The 14,452-nt window shown below is 45.7% G+C and overlaps 1 protein-coding gene across 1 annotated transcript in view; it reads left to right on the top strand.

The window, feature by feature from the left end:
* The first annotated feature begins 13,603 nt into the window (after positions 1-13,603).
* The window catches only part of ZSWIM5 (zinc finger SWIM-type containing 5), a 192,937-nt gene continuing 192,088 nt past the window's right edge, over positions 13,604-14,452 (top strand). Inside the window, exon 1 of the mRNA XM_050797641.1 lies at positions 13,604-14,452. Within this exon, the coding sequence (XP_050653598.1) occupies positions 13,858-14,452 (595 nt within the window). The 5' untranslated portion in view covers positions 13,604-13,857.

Here is a 14,452-nt window from a genome sequence, read left to right as displayed (position 1 = left end):
TTTGTCCTCTAAATGCTCCTTTTATTAATTCGTTGTTGATGACACCCTATATGACACCTTATTCTTGTTTTATGCATGTGTTATTTTCTCTCCTCTCTGTGGAATTTTCTTCTCCTGGCAGATGCTTTATTTTCCCAAAGAATTTTTTTCCATTTGTTGTTTGGTTATTTTGATATATGTCTTTTGTGTGAGAGATTTTCTTCAAAGATATAAAAATTCTTGGTTATCTGCTCATGATTACAAGTTAAAGAGCTGATTGGAAGCTTGAGCATGAGGTGGGGCTTGTTCATTTTGAGTCTCTCTGTGAACAGATCAACATGAGCCATTTGTTGGAAAAACCCCTAATGTCAGTATTTTTAGGTCTTTCTTTTGGGATGGTCAGACTCCCTGGTGAGAGTCTTGCATTTCCTGCCTGCAGAGGTCCAGCTGCAGTCAGTGTTCTGGGAGTGGTGTGGGAGATGAACTAAGAGGGTCTCAGCATTTACTATGTGTATTGTCATCTGATTTCCCTGTTTTTACAAGGTATCCAACCCTTTAACTAAACCTGGCACCCCCAGTCCAGAGGTATTCATCATACCTTCCCCAGAAAATCAGCCTCCAAACTTCTACTGTAGTGGGAGAGGGACGGTCATGTAGCCATAGGGAAATGGGGGAGGAGATGTAGGAAAGTAATCACTACTCAAACAGCTTTTACCCAATCCTCTTTTAGCCACTTTCCTTCATCCTTAGTTTCAGAAGTAATTGATACTGCCAGATTTTATTAATGTTTGGGCATTAAGGAGATAGTGGTGAAGACATAGAGACGTTTACATCTAGACTGCTTATTCAAGTATGACAATGAAAAGAGAGTGTGAAATATAACACAAGTCAGAGAGAACCGAGGGGTCAAACAGATACTCTTTTCCTCTCAGAATAAGAGAGTTTGTACATATTGGAAGGGAAAGTGAAAATCCCCAGTGGAGAGACAGAAACTGAGAAGGTCTGAAAAACAGGGGCTAATTATGACAGGAAGATCCTGAAGGACCCAGAGAAGGTAAGTTGGAGGGCATAGGCAAAGAGCTTAAATTTGGTAGGAGGCAGGATAAAAAGAAGGCAGGATGCTGTGATCTTTAGAGAAGGAAAGGAAGAAGTCAGTGCAATGGCCTATATCATTTTTTGTAGAATAAGTGGATAACTCATCTTCTGAGGATAATGCATTCAGAGTTTTGTTTTGCTTTTTTTTTTTTTTTTTTTTTTTTGATATGGAGTCTTGCTCTGTTGCCCAGGCTGGAGTGCAGTGGCGTGATCTTGGCTCATTGCAACCTCTGCCACCCATTTCAAGTGATTCTCCTGTCTCAGCCTCCCGAGTAGCTGGGACTATAGGCGACTGCCACCACGCTGGGCTAATTTTTGTTGTTTTTAGTAGAGATGGGGTTTCACCATCTTGGCCAGGCTGGTCTTGAACTCCTGACCTTGTGATCCACCCGCCTTGGCCTCCCAAAGTGCTGGGATTACAGGCGTGAGCCACTGCACCCGGTCGTTCTCTTCTTATATATGATTCTGGTAATTATTCCTTATTACTTTTCTTTTTTTTTTTTTTTGAGACAGAGTCTCGCTCTGTCACCCAGGCTGGAGTGCAGTGGCCAGATCTCAGCTCACTGCAAGCTCCGCCTCCCGGGTTTACGCCATTCTCCTGCCTCAGCCTCCCAAGTAACTGGGACTACAGGCGCCCGCCACCACGCCCGGCTAGTTTTTTGTACTTTTTAGTAGAGACGGGGTTTCACCGTGTTAGCCAGGATGGTCTCGATCTCCTGACCTTGTGATCTGCCCGTCTCGGCCTCCCAAAGTGCTGGGATTACAGGCTTGAGCCACTGCGCCTGGCCCTTATTACTTTTCAGAAATTGAGGCAGGTCCAAGTTTTGTGGGACCAGGAGCCTATGCAATCTAGGTGCTCTCTTTAAGAAAAGGAACACAATTATGAATGTAAGATTAAGCACAAAAGCAAATTAGTTACAAGAGTTTAAATGGGGCCAGTGTCAGGCCTCTGAGCCCAAGCTAAGCCATCATATCCCCTGTGACCTGCACATATACATTCAGATGGCCTGAAGTAACTGAAGAATCACAAAAGAAGGGAAATTCAAATGGCCTGTTCTTGCCTTAACTGATGACATTCCACCAGGAAAGACGTGAAAATGGCCGGTCCTTGCCTTAACTGATGACATTACCTAGTGAAATTCCTTCTCCTGGCTCATCCTGGCTCAAAAACTCCTCCACTGAGCACCTTGTGACCCCCACCCCTGCCTGCCAGAGAACAACCCCCTTTGACTGTAATTTTCCTTTACCTACCCAAATCCTATAAAACAGCCCACCCCATCTCCCTTCACTGACTCTCTTTTCGGACTCAGCCACCTGCATCCAGGTGATCAAAAAGCTTTATTGCTCACACAAAGCCTGTTTGGTGGTCTCTTCACACGGATGCGTGTGAAATTTGGTGCCGTGACTCGGATCGTGGGACCTCTCTTGGGAGATCAATCCCCTGTCCTCCTGCTCTTTGCTCTGTGAGAAAGATCCACCTACGACCTCGGGTCCTCTGACCAGCCCAAGGAACATCTCACCAATTTTAAATCCGGTAAGCAGCCTCTTCTTACTCTCTTCTCCAACCTTTCTCACTACCCCTCAACCTCTTTCTCCTTTCAATCTTGGCGCCACACTTCAATCTCTCCCTTCTCTTAATTTCAGTTCCTTTCCTTTTCTGGTAGAGACAAAGGAGACACATTTTATCCGTGAACCCAAAACTACAGCCACAGCCTGTTTTTTGCATGGACTATTAAGCCTAAAAGATATACCATCTGGCTCTATATAGAAAAAGTTTTGCCAACCCCTGATCTAGATGGCAAAAAGAGAATGAGAAAAGTATAAACCCTTGGAAAGAACAAATGAGATAACAACAGAGGATCAACATTTTTTAAAAATCTGGAAGATGAAAAGCAGATGGACAAATTGTCTTTGCTGAATGGAGTAAGAAGAAACCCGGAAATCTTCAGGGGGTGGAATCCACGAAGAAGGTTTGTTTATATTACAAACCTTAGAAAAACTCAGGGCTTGGAGATACCAGGTGCCTGGAAAAGTTGATAAGGGTGGGTGTATAGGAAGAAAGGAAAAAATGGCAGACACACAACTGTGTCACTGATATCCCCTTTATTTGCTCCACTGCAAGGAATGTGTTTAGCTAATAGTTTCCAGCTGTTAGTTTCACCAGGGTCTACCTCAGTTTGTGAGCTGAAGGCATGCTTTTCTCAGGGAGGCTCTAGCCAATGACTGTACATGTGCCTTGCCATTTGTGCTTAATGCAGGACTCCTTTAATGAGAAATCTTTGCCCTGAAGACCTCTATTCAGCTGCAAAGACCTTGAAAGGTTGGCACCATGGTCTGGCCATTCTGCCTGTCTGACCCCACCATGCCTCTGAAAATGCCCCATCCCTGTGAACCCTCAGAGTTGGGGTGGGGACAGTGGAGGAGATTAGTGCCATGTTTAAAGATTGAGAGGATGCAAGGGGTTGTGATCTCTACTGTAACCTCCATTTAACTTGCCAGTATGGCCCCTGCAGAATCTAGAAAGTTTCCACATGATGCCTGTAGATTACCACAATCTCAACCAAGTAGCAGCCTTGATTGTATGGCAGTAGCAACTGCCATACTGGACATGGTACCATCACTAGATTAGATTAATATGGCCTCAGGTACATAGTATGTAACCATTTTGTTGACAAATGCATTTCTTTTCTGTCCTAATCAAGAAAGAATCAGAATGACATACATTCACATGAAACACAGTTATTGTATTAGTCAGGGTTTTCCAGGGAATATCTATAAGGTAAGTGGGCAAGCTTACCTTGCCTGGAGACCCAGGAGCCAATGGCTTAGTTCTAGTCTGAGTCGGAAGGTGTAAGAACTGGGAAAACTGAGAGTATAGTTCCGGTCTGAATTATGCCAGGCTTGAGACCCAGGAAAAACCAATATTTCAGTTTGAGTCTGAAGGCAGGAAAAAAGCTGATGTCCCAGTTCAAAGGCAGTCAAGCAGGAAAAAACTCTATTTCAGTAAGGGGAAGGTCAGCCTTTTTGTTCTATTCAGACCTTCAACTAGTTGGATGAGGCCCACCCACATCCAGGAGGGCAATCTGCTTAACTCAGTCTACTGATTTAAATGCTAATTTCATTCAAAAATACCCTCAGAGAAACACCTAGAATAATGTTTGACCAAATATCTGGGCATCTCGTGGCCTAGTCAAGTTGACACATAAAATTAACCACTGTAGTTATTTATAGTTTTGCCCTGGGATTATATTACATTTCCTGCCCTTTGTCATAATGTAGTATGATCCGGACCATCTCAAAGAATATCATGTTGATTCATTACATTGATGACATCAAGTTGACTGAACAGCATAAGCAAAAGTTTGCTAGGATGCTGGTGGCCTTATTAAGACACATACATGCTGTGCAGGGTGGGAGAAAAACTGCAGTGAACTGGAGACATGTCATTTTGGTAAAACACTTAGGGGCCCAGTTTCAGGGCATGCTAGGATATCCCCTCCAAAGTGAAAGAAAAAATTGTTTCATCTTGCATCCCAAGTACATTGAAAGAAGCACAGTGCCAGATAGGCCTCTTCAGGTTCTGAAAGTAAGATATTTCACACCTAGGAATACTGTTCTAGCCCCTATACTGAGGTAACACAGAATGCTATCATCCTTTATGGTGCTTGGAGTGGGAAGGGGCTCTGAAGCAGGGCCAAGCAGTAGGGGAAGCAGCCTTGATGCTTGGGCCATATAAGCCAACAGGCCCAGTTGAAGTATCTGTGGTGGGAAAAGATGCAATGTGGAGTTTATGGGAAGCCCCAGTGGAAGAATCACAGTGCAGGTCCTGGGAATTTGGAACAAGGTCATGTTAGTCACAGAAGAGGATTATACACCCTAAGAGAAATAGCTCCTGGTGCCTTACTGGGCCCTGGTAGAGATAGGACACTTGACTCTGGGGCACCAAGTTACTTTGAGTATGAAACTTTCCATTATGAGCTGGGTTCTGTTAGACCTGCCAAGTCATAAATTCAGCCATACCAGCATCTGTCATTAGATAAAGACATTACATCCAGGACTATAGGAGCCTTAGGAGGAACAGAGAGCATGAGCAGGAAGTCTAGGCCTCCTATACCACCTGCTATAGTTGCATTATTGCTCTTCTCTAAGCTTGCGCTTATATCTATATGAGAGAAGGTAAGTCTGATATGAGAGCTGAAAAAGGAAGAAAAGGCCTGAGCTTGGTTTATGGGTAGGCCTGTTTGGAATGTGGCTAGTAATGGCATTATAGTCATCTTCAGCAGTGGCCCTGAAAAATGGTGGAAAGGAAAACCCTTCCAAATGAGTAGAGCTAGGAGCAGTGCATCTGGCTAACTGCTTTGTGAGCAGGTGAAAAGTGGCTAGAGAGGTGAATATATATATAGAATCCTGGGTAGTGACCAGAAGGCAGTGACCAGAGGGCTTGAGCCCTCTGGCCAGGGACCTGGAAGGGAAAGGATTTTTGTGTCACATATTAATGGCCACTTAAAAGCATCCAACATGAAAGAGGCATTGAACAGTCAAGCAGACAAAAATGACTTGGCCAGGTATTGCTAACTAGCCTGGAGCTAATTAGTTGGCTGCCCCAGGACTGGTATGACGGGGACATGACAGATAACTCATGGTGGCATAAGTGGAAATTATATATAGGCTCAACAGCAGGCATTCCCACCTATCAAGATTTATCTAGGCATTGCTGCCTTAAATGTCTAACCTGTTGGCAACCAAAATGAACAACTAACCTCCTGATATAGCACTGTTGCTGATACAGGCCAACTGGTCTCCGGTGGCAGATGTAGCATACCAGTCCCTTTCATTCTAAAAGGGTCAAGAGTTTGATTTCAAAGGGAGAGATACCTGCATATGAGTTTCCCTTTCCTGCCTATAGACCTCAAATAGCACCAGTACCCAAGGGCTTATGAAATGCCTTATCCACAGGCATAGAATTCAACCTGGAATAGCATCCAACCAGGGAACCCACTTCACAGCAACTGGTGTTTGAGAGTCATCTGGTACTATAGTGTGAATGTCCCTTCTAAAACTCATGTTGAAATTTAATTGCCATTATAACAGCATTGAGAGTCAGGACCTTTAAGAGGTGATTAGGTCATGAGGACCCTGCCATCATTATCAGGAGAGTAGGTTAGTTATCACAGGAGTGGATTCCTGATAAAAGGATGAAGTTTGGCCCCCATCCTCTTTCTGTCTCACAGGCTCAATTTCTTCCATTGTGGGAAAGCACAGCACAAAGGCCCTCACTAGATGTTGGTGCCATGCTCTTGGAATTCCCAGCCTCCAAATCATGTGTTAAATAAACTTATATTCTTTGTAAATTACCCAGTCTGTGGTATTCTGTTATTGCAGCACAAAGTGGCCTAAGACATCTGGCATGACCATTGAATACCCCAGTCATATCATATAGCACATTATCCAGCCAGCCTCATAAAGTGCTGGGAAGACCTTCTACAGGCATAGAAGCAGCCAGCCTTATAGAATGCTCAAATGTCCTTCTATAGACACATTTGATATGCCTACTTCAGAGACCACATTTTGAAGGGATGGGGTGGCATCCTTCAAGATGATGAGTATGCAATAAATTAGGCACCTCTATATAGTGCTGTGGCTCCAACAGAAATGAGACATAGGTTTAGAAACCAAGGAGTAGAAGCAAGAGTGGGCCTCATTATTTATCATTTACAATGAACTTCTGGGAGATTCTGTGCTTTCTGTCCCCACAACTCTAGGTTCTACAGGACTAAAGATTTGAATCCATTGCACCCTAAGTTATGGCTGCTGCCAGGGCATCAGAGACTCCTTGGGTCTAGCAGGTGAGAAAAGGAGTTAGCATACTGGCAGGAGTCATTGACCTGTAAGCAGGAGGCGGTATTCCTCTTATACAGTGCAAGCAGGAAGGAATACATGTAGAACTGAACAGATCTTCCTGATTGCCTCCCTGCCCCACTGTAACTGTGAACAGACACATGGAAAAATCCTGGCCTATAAAAGTATGATTGCTGAGAGCTCAGAACTCTAAGGACTGAGGGCTTGGATCATTTCTCTAAGCAAGCTCCAAGACCCACTGAGGTGATAACTGAGGGTGAGGGGAATTCAGAATGGATGGTGGAAGAAGAAAAAGATGAGTTCTAGTTGTAGCCCCAAGACCATTGTAACAATAGGGAGTATAGCTCATCCCATTAACTATCCTCTTCTGAGTTTCCCCTCAGGAAGAGAACCATAGAAGATCTGCTCCCTGATTTTGCATGAAGAGGTAAATTGGTGAGGTACAAGAGGTGAACTGTGGCAGCCATGAAAATGCTCTTCTCAGATTTCTAGCTGTGGGGGGCATACTTTACTGACCACTTTAGCTGCTGTGCTCCAGAATCTATCCCTGCATTTACCTCTGGATGAATGCCTTCCACAGGCTGCTGCCACCCAGTGATTTGGTACAACGAGAAGTAGTACTAAGACAGGCACATTCCTAGAAGGTGCAGGATTCCTCTCATGGGCACATTTGGTCTTGCCTAACTTTCTTAGAACTGTACTGCACTCTAAGACCCTCCCACTCAACCTTCCTTCCTTTCTTTTCTCTTTCATCTGCATTGAGATCTGACATCTCTTACAGTCTTCCCTAGCTCCTAGCTTCTTCTCCATGTTCCCTATTAAGCATAACGTCTAATAAATCTCTTGCACATCTAATCCCATTTTGACTAATTCACACCCTAAATGTCCATTAGAGGGAGAATAGACAAACAACATGTGGTAAATTTATATAGTGGAATACTACTAAGTATAAAAACAGAACAAACTGCCATGAGAATAACATAGGGGACTCAATTATTATTATGCTTAATAATAAAACCAGACATAAAAGAATTTATGCTATATTAGCCCATTTAAATGAATAATTGGTATCTCTGGGAGGTGGGTATCAAGCTGAAAGGGACATAAGGGAACTGTCTGGAATGACAGAAACTTCTACATTTTTTTTCTATGTAAAGACCTCATGAGTGTATACATTTGTAAAAGGTCTTCCTAGAAAGCAGACTCAGGGGGGAAAAGCCATCAAGCTGTACACCTGACATCTGTGCCTTTTAATTGAAAGTACTCAAAAAAAAAAAAAATTGGTGCTTTTTTTTCTTTGTTTTTTGAGACAGAGTCTTGCTCTGTCGCCCAGGCTGGAGTGCAGTGGCACGATCTTGGCTCACTGTAACCTCTGCCTCCCAGGTTCAAGCGATTCTCCTGCCTCAGCCTCCTGAGTAGCTGGGATTACAGGTGCATGCCACCATGCCCGGCTAACTTTTGTATTTTTAGTAGAGATGGGGTTTCACCATGTTAGCCAGGCTGATCTTGAACTCCTGACCTCATGATCTGCCCACCTCAGCCTCCCAAAGTGCTGGGATTACAGGTGTGAGCCACCGCGCCCAGCGATTTGTGCATTTTAATGCACGAAAATTCCGCCTCAATAAAGTATTGAAAAAATAATAAAGGGGATTTATTGGTTCATGTAACTGGATGTCGATAGACTTAGAGGGCTTCAGGTAGGTTTGATTCAGCTGTTTAGCAATGCCATCAGAAATCTCATTTTTTTTTTCATCTTTCCCGTAAGTGTTTTGGTATGTCAGCTTCAACCCAAGGCTGACTTACTTTTGTATTCACAGCATGCTACCAACAACCTCCTTTTCTGGGTCAAAGCACTAAGAGAATTGCTTTTGTAAGCTGTCTTAAAAGAGTAAGAACTTTCTTCTTTCCTGGAAGTTGCTAGCAAACCACATATCTTATTGGCCCAATAGGTTATGCTCATTCCTGAACTAATCCCTATGACCAGGGAAATGCCATACATTGATTGACTTATCTCTGCCTATCCCTGAATGAATCACTTTAGAATGAGATATGGAATTATGCCAGTTGATCAGACAAGTTAGCGTTTACCCTTGGAGCTAAAGTCCTCTAATTTTATGGCTGCTCCATAACTGAAGGAAGATAACCACAAAGTCTACCACAAGAAAAATAGCAGAGTTGACTGGGTGCGGTGGCTCATGCCTGTAATCCCAACACTTTGGGAGGCTGAAGTGGGTGGATCACCCGAGATCTGGAGTTCAAGACCAGCCTGGCCAACATGGTGAAACCCTGTCTCTACTAAAAATACAAAAATTAGCCAGGCATGGTGGCAGGCACCTGTAATCCCAGCTACTCAGGAGGCTAAGGCAGGAGAATCGCTTGAACTCGAGTGGTGGGGGTTGCAGTGAGCTGAGATCGCATCATTGCACTCCAGCCGGGGCAACAACAGTGAAACTCTGTATCAAAAAAAAAAAAAAGCACAGTTGGGTAATAGGTCCAATCAATTCAAATCATGGTCTTCCAGTCAGGCGTGGTAGCTCATATCGGTAATCCCAGCACTTTGGGAGGTCAAGATGGGAGGACTGCTTGAGCCCAGGAGTTTCAGACCAGCCTGGGCAATATAGGAAGACCTTGTCTCTACAAGGGTGTAGCGAATGCCTGTGGTTCCAGCTACTTGGAAGGCTGAGGAGGTAGGATCGCTTAAGCCTAGGAAGCAGAGGTTTCAGTGAGCCAAGATTGCACCACTGCACTCCAGCCTGAAAAACAGAGCCAGACCCCGTCTGAAAAAAAAGAAAAAATGAAAACAAAAATCATGGTCTTCCTTTCTAGCTCCTAAATGTTTCTCAATCCCACTTCATTCAGTGTTTATTATATACCCAAACAAAGTGTTACCAGGAAGCACAGGTGTCTATCTTCTACAGTTTGAAATAGAAGCCAAAATAAATTTTATTAAATAAATCACTCGGTTGCATAAGTTTGCTTATCAAATGATACCTAAATCCTCATCTCTGAGCCTCACTTTATCTCTCACATTCATCTCAACATTTCGTTCCATGCAGAGGGGTTGAGGATGTTTCACAAATGCAAATTTAAAGATTTATTTCTAAGGTTGGATCAAAATTTTGCTGACATCAAAAGAGTTGTCTTAAGATGTGATGTATTCTTCCTGGTCATTGATTTTTGGTATTTGTGTTTTCACCCTGGAGATGGCAATGCTGTAAAAGAAGTATCCTTACACTCCCACAGTCTCCTTGAAACATGTCAATTCTCTCATCAGAGAAGAGGGATCAAACAGAGAGAGAGGTAACACAGGCCCAGAACCATTGCTAGCCCATATGGTTACTTGGTGAGAATGAAAGAGGCACCCAGATGCAACCTGGTTGGTGCAGCAATGGGCAAATGGAGTGCAGGCCAGATTTCAGCCCCTTTTTGCCTGATGTCTAGATATCTTTTCATCCAATGCCTTCTACAAGCCTTTATTACCTCCTTCCCACACTGTTGGTTTATCTCCAAACTCTTCCTTTGCCTCCAGACTTTATCTTTCTCCTGATTCATCCTACATATTTCTGTCTGATTAATATTCCTAAAACACTGCCTTTTATCATATAACTCTCCTGCTCAAAATACTTTTATTAGCTTCCCTCTACCAACTTAAGAAAATGCAGATTCCTCAAGTTAGCATTTTACAACGCTTTTAAAATCTTTTCACAATGTCTCCTGTCTCTCTTGCAGTCTTTTCCCACTATTTCTTACCAGGAACTTATAGTCCAATTAATCTATCATTCTTGTTATTCCCAACCACATATTGCATATTCCCAAATGTCTTATTTGCCATGTTATTACCATCTGTATTTATATATTTATGTGCTTATTTTTCAAATTTTTTATTTATTTATTTTTTGAGATGCGGTCTCGCTGTGTCTCCCAGGCTGGCAGTGGCACAATCTTGGCTCAGTGCAACCTCCGCCTCCTAGGTTCAAGCAATTCTCCTGCCTCAGCCTCCCGAGTAGCTGGGATTACAGATGTCCACCATCATGCCCAGCTAATTTTGGTATTTTTGGTAGAGATGGAGTTTCACCATGTTGACCAGGCTGGTCTTGAATTCCTGGCCTCAAGTGATCCACCCACCTCAGCCTCCCAAAGTGCTGGAATTACAGGTATGAGCCACCATGCCCACCTAACACGGAGCTTATAGTCTATTTTGGGAAACAGACATTAAGCAAATAAACACATAAATATAGGCTAGGCGCCATGGCTCACACTTGTAATCCCAGCACTTTGGGAGGCTGAAGCGGGCAGATCACTTGAAGCCAGAGTTTGAGACCGGCCTGGTCAATATGGTAAAACCCCATCTCTACTAAAAATACAAAAATTAGCTGGGCATGCTGGCATATGCGCCTGTAGTCCCAGCTACTTAGGAGGCTGAGGCAAGAGAATCGTTTGAACCCAGGAGGCGGAAGTTGCAGTGAGCCAAGATTGTGCCACTGCACTCCAACCTGGGTGTGACAGAGTGAGACTGCATCTCAAAAAAAAAAAAAAAAAAGGCAGTAACTGATTAAATCAGAGTAACATATTTATTGATTCAAAGTGCAAATATTTTCTGAACATCTTCTATGTGTAGGCATTTTGGCAGGTTGTAGAAATAGGCCCTTACATGAAAATGGTTCCTGCCCTTCCATAGCTCATAGTCTAGTTAGGGAGACAGGCATTAAAGGAATATTCATTCTCCCAAAAAACTGATAAATTATAGCAGGGAAAATAATGTGCGTTATGGAAGCCTGTAAATGTGGTACCAGATTCAAGGTGGAGTAGGGATTATGCTATTTTGCAGTGATCTATTTATAGATATTTACAGATATAAATCCATTTACCAATATAAACAGATTTCTTTTTCTTTTTTTTGAGAGAGGTTCTTGCTCTGTTGCCCAGGCTAGAGTGCAGTGGCATGATCATAGCTTACTGTAACCTTGAACTCCTGGGCTCAAGCAATCCTCCTCCATCAGCCTTCAGGGTAGCTAGGACTACAGGGTGTAGGCCACCAATCCCTGCTATTTTTTTTTATCTCTTGTGTAGAGATGGGGTCTCCAGTCAGCTCTGTTGCCCAGGCTGGTCTAGAACTCCTGGCCTCAAGGGATCCTCCCACTTTGGTCTCCCAAAGCCTTGGGATTACAGGCATGCGCCACTGCATCTGGCCTAAACAGATACTTATTGAGTACCCACTACACTGAATAAGCACACAATGTGAATTACTTCTAATCCCAGCTAGCCGGGGCAACATAGGGAGACCTACTCTCTACAAAAAATTTAAAGAATTAACTGGGTGTGGTGCTGTGCATCTGTAATCCTAGTCATTCTGGAGGCTGAGGTGGGAGGATGGTTTGAGCCCAAGAGTTTGAGATTGTAGTGATCACCCCACTGCACTCGGGACTGGACATCAGAGTGAGATCCTGTCTCTAAAAAAACTTTTTAAAGTGAATTATTTCTAATTCTTACAACATTTGTGTGTAGAAGCATTATTACTAGCTCCCTTTTACAAATGATGTAACTGAATCATGAATAACATCACACACAGCAAGTGTGATTCACACCCAATTCTGACTCTATAGCCTGTGCTCTTTAATTCTGAGATTACAGCAAAACCAAACCGTGGCTCCAGCCTGTCTCCAATCATTTACTCTCTTCTTACTCTTTATCCTACACTCTAAATCTTGCTCATTTTGAAAGGCAAACTCAACTATAGAAACTCTTTTAATACAATTCTTGGAATGTTTTAAAGTTGTAGAGATCAGTTTGTCAGCAAATTCTGAAATAATCTGAGTTTTCTTGACCGAGCAAGAGAGTCACATACAATTGCGTGTTGTTTATGGAGTTAGTGATGAAGTTGCCATTCTTGAGGACCCACTAAATGCCAGGTAGAGGATAAATTATAGTGAAGGAAACAGACATGATTCTCACTCTCATGGAGTTGACAGTCAGACATTAAACAAATATATAAAAATACAACTGTGTAAAGGTGTAGAAGACTGAGCCAGGTGAGGAAAACATGAAAGACCTAAATCAGATTGGAGGTAGGGGATCAGAGAATTCTACCAAAAACACACACACACAAAGTGTTTTGTATCCTAGGATGCAAGGTGCTAAACCCTCCAAAAGACCCCACAAGGATGCAGCCGCTGTGGCGATAAGATCTTGGTGCCCCATTGTCAAGGGGTGGTGCGACTTTGTCCCATTCTGGGGTGGGGTGGGGTGACCGCCAGCTTTATCCTACATTGTTGTAGCGTAAGGCGAGTTTTTATCACTCGAACTTTCTGATTTTTTTCCCCTAGTGTCTTCTTTCCCAGGGTCTTTCTGCCAGATCTTCCGCTCGGCTGTGACAGCCTCCTGTCACATCAGTACCGTTGGAGCTGGATTGGTTTTTTCTCCTTGTGCCCCGCGAGCCTATAACTTCACGGAGGCAGCTCCTTGGATGGCTTATGGCCCCGCCATTTCATTCGGTCACACAGTCCATTCCTGTCTGGCCGGCGGCAGGTGGGTTGGGGGTGCGCGGGCGGGCGTGCGAGAGCGCCCGGCGCTCCTCTCCCCTCCGCGGCCGCCGGATCCGCGCGAGCGCTCGGCTCGCGTTCTGGGCTGTTTGCGCCTGAAGCGCGCCGCGGGCCCGCGCTCGCTCCCGCCTGTCTTCGCGTCCGCGGAGGCACGGACAGCGCGCGCCGCCTCACGCTACTCCGCAGGCCGCCAGCGTCTGCCCTCGCGGCGCGCGCCCGGGCCCGGCCCAGGTTCCCCACTCGGGCCGGCGGGCTCGCGGTTCTCTCGCCCCGCCCCCCTCGGCGCCGCCGCTGGGCGCTTGCGCGGGGCGCGTGGCCGTGGCCGGGGTCTCCACCGCAGCCCGAGCCGCTGCCGCCGCCTCAGTCAGTCAGTCAGTCCCCAGCAATGGCGGACGGAGGTGAGCAAGAGGAGCTGCTCTCCCCGTCACCGGTCTCTCCGGCCAAGCGGCTGTGTTCGTGGCCCAGCCCGCAGGCTCACCACCCTCGCGGTTCACCCGGGGCAGCCGGCGGAGGGGCAGGGGGCGTCGGCAGCAGCTGCCTGGTCCTCGGGGCCCGCCCCCACCTGCAGCCGGAGTCCTTACTGGACTGCGCCGCCAAGACGGTGGCGGAAAAGTGGGCGTACGAACGGGTGGAGGAGCGCTTCGAGCGGATCCCGGAGCCCGTGCAGCGCCGCATCGTCTACTGGTCCTTCCCGCGGAATGAGCGGGAGATCTGCATGTACTCCAGCTTCCAGTACCGGGGCGGCCCCGGCGCCAGCGCGGCTGGCGGCGCCGCGGGGGCTTCACCGGCCGAGGAGGGGCCGCCGCCACCCCCCGGGGCCGCCGCTCCGGCCGGCTCCGCCCCCGGGGGCGTCGCGGCTGGGGCATCCCCCGGGCTGGGCGCTGGGGCCGGCGCGGCCGGCTGCGGTGGCGAGGGGCTCCCTTTCCGCCGGGGCATCCGTCTGCTGGACAGCGGCTCCGTGGAGAACGTGCTGCAAGTCG

The sequence above is a fragment of the Macaca thibetana genome, chromosome 1, assembly GCF_024542745.1.
Source record: "Macaca thibetana thibetana isolate TM-01 chromosome 1, ASM2454274v1, whole genome shotgun sequence".
Taxonomy (NCBI): domain Eukaryota; kingdom Metazoa; phylum Chordata; class Mammalia; order Primates; family Cercopithecidae; genus Macaca; species Macaca thibetana.
The sequence above is the reverse complement of the archived record's forward strand: the minus strand, read 5'-3'. Positions and strand labels throughout refer to the sequence as shown.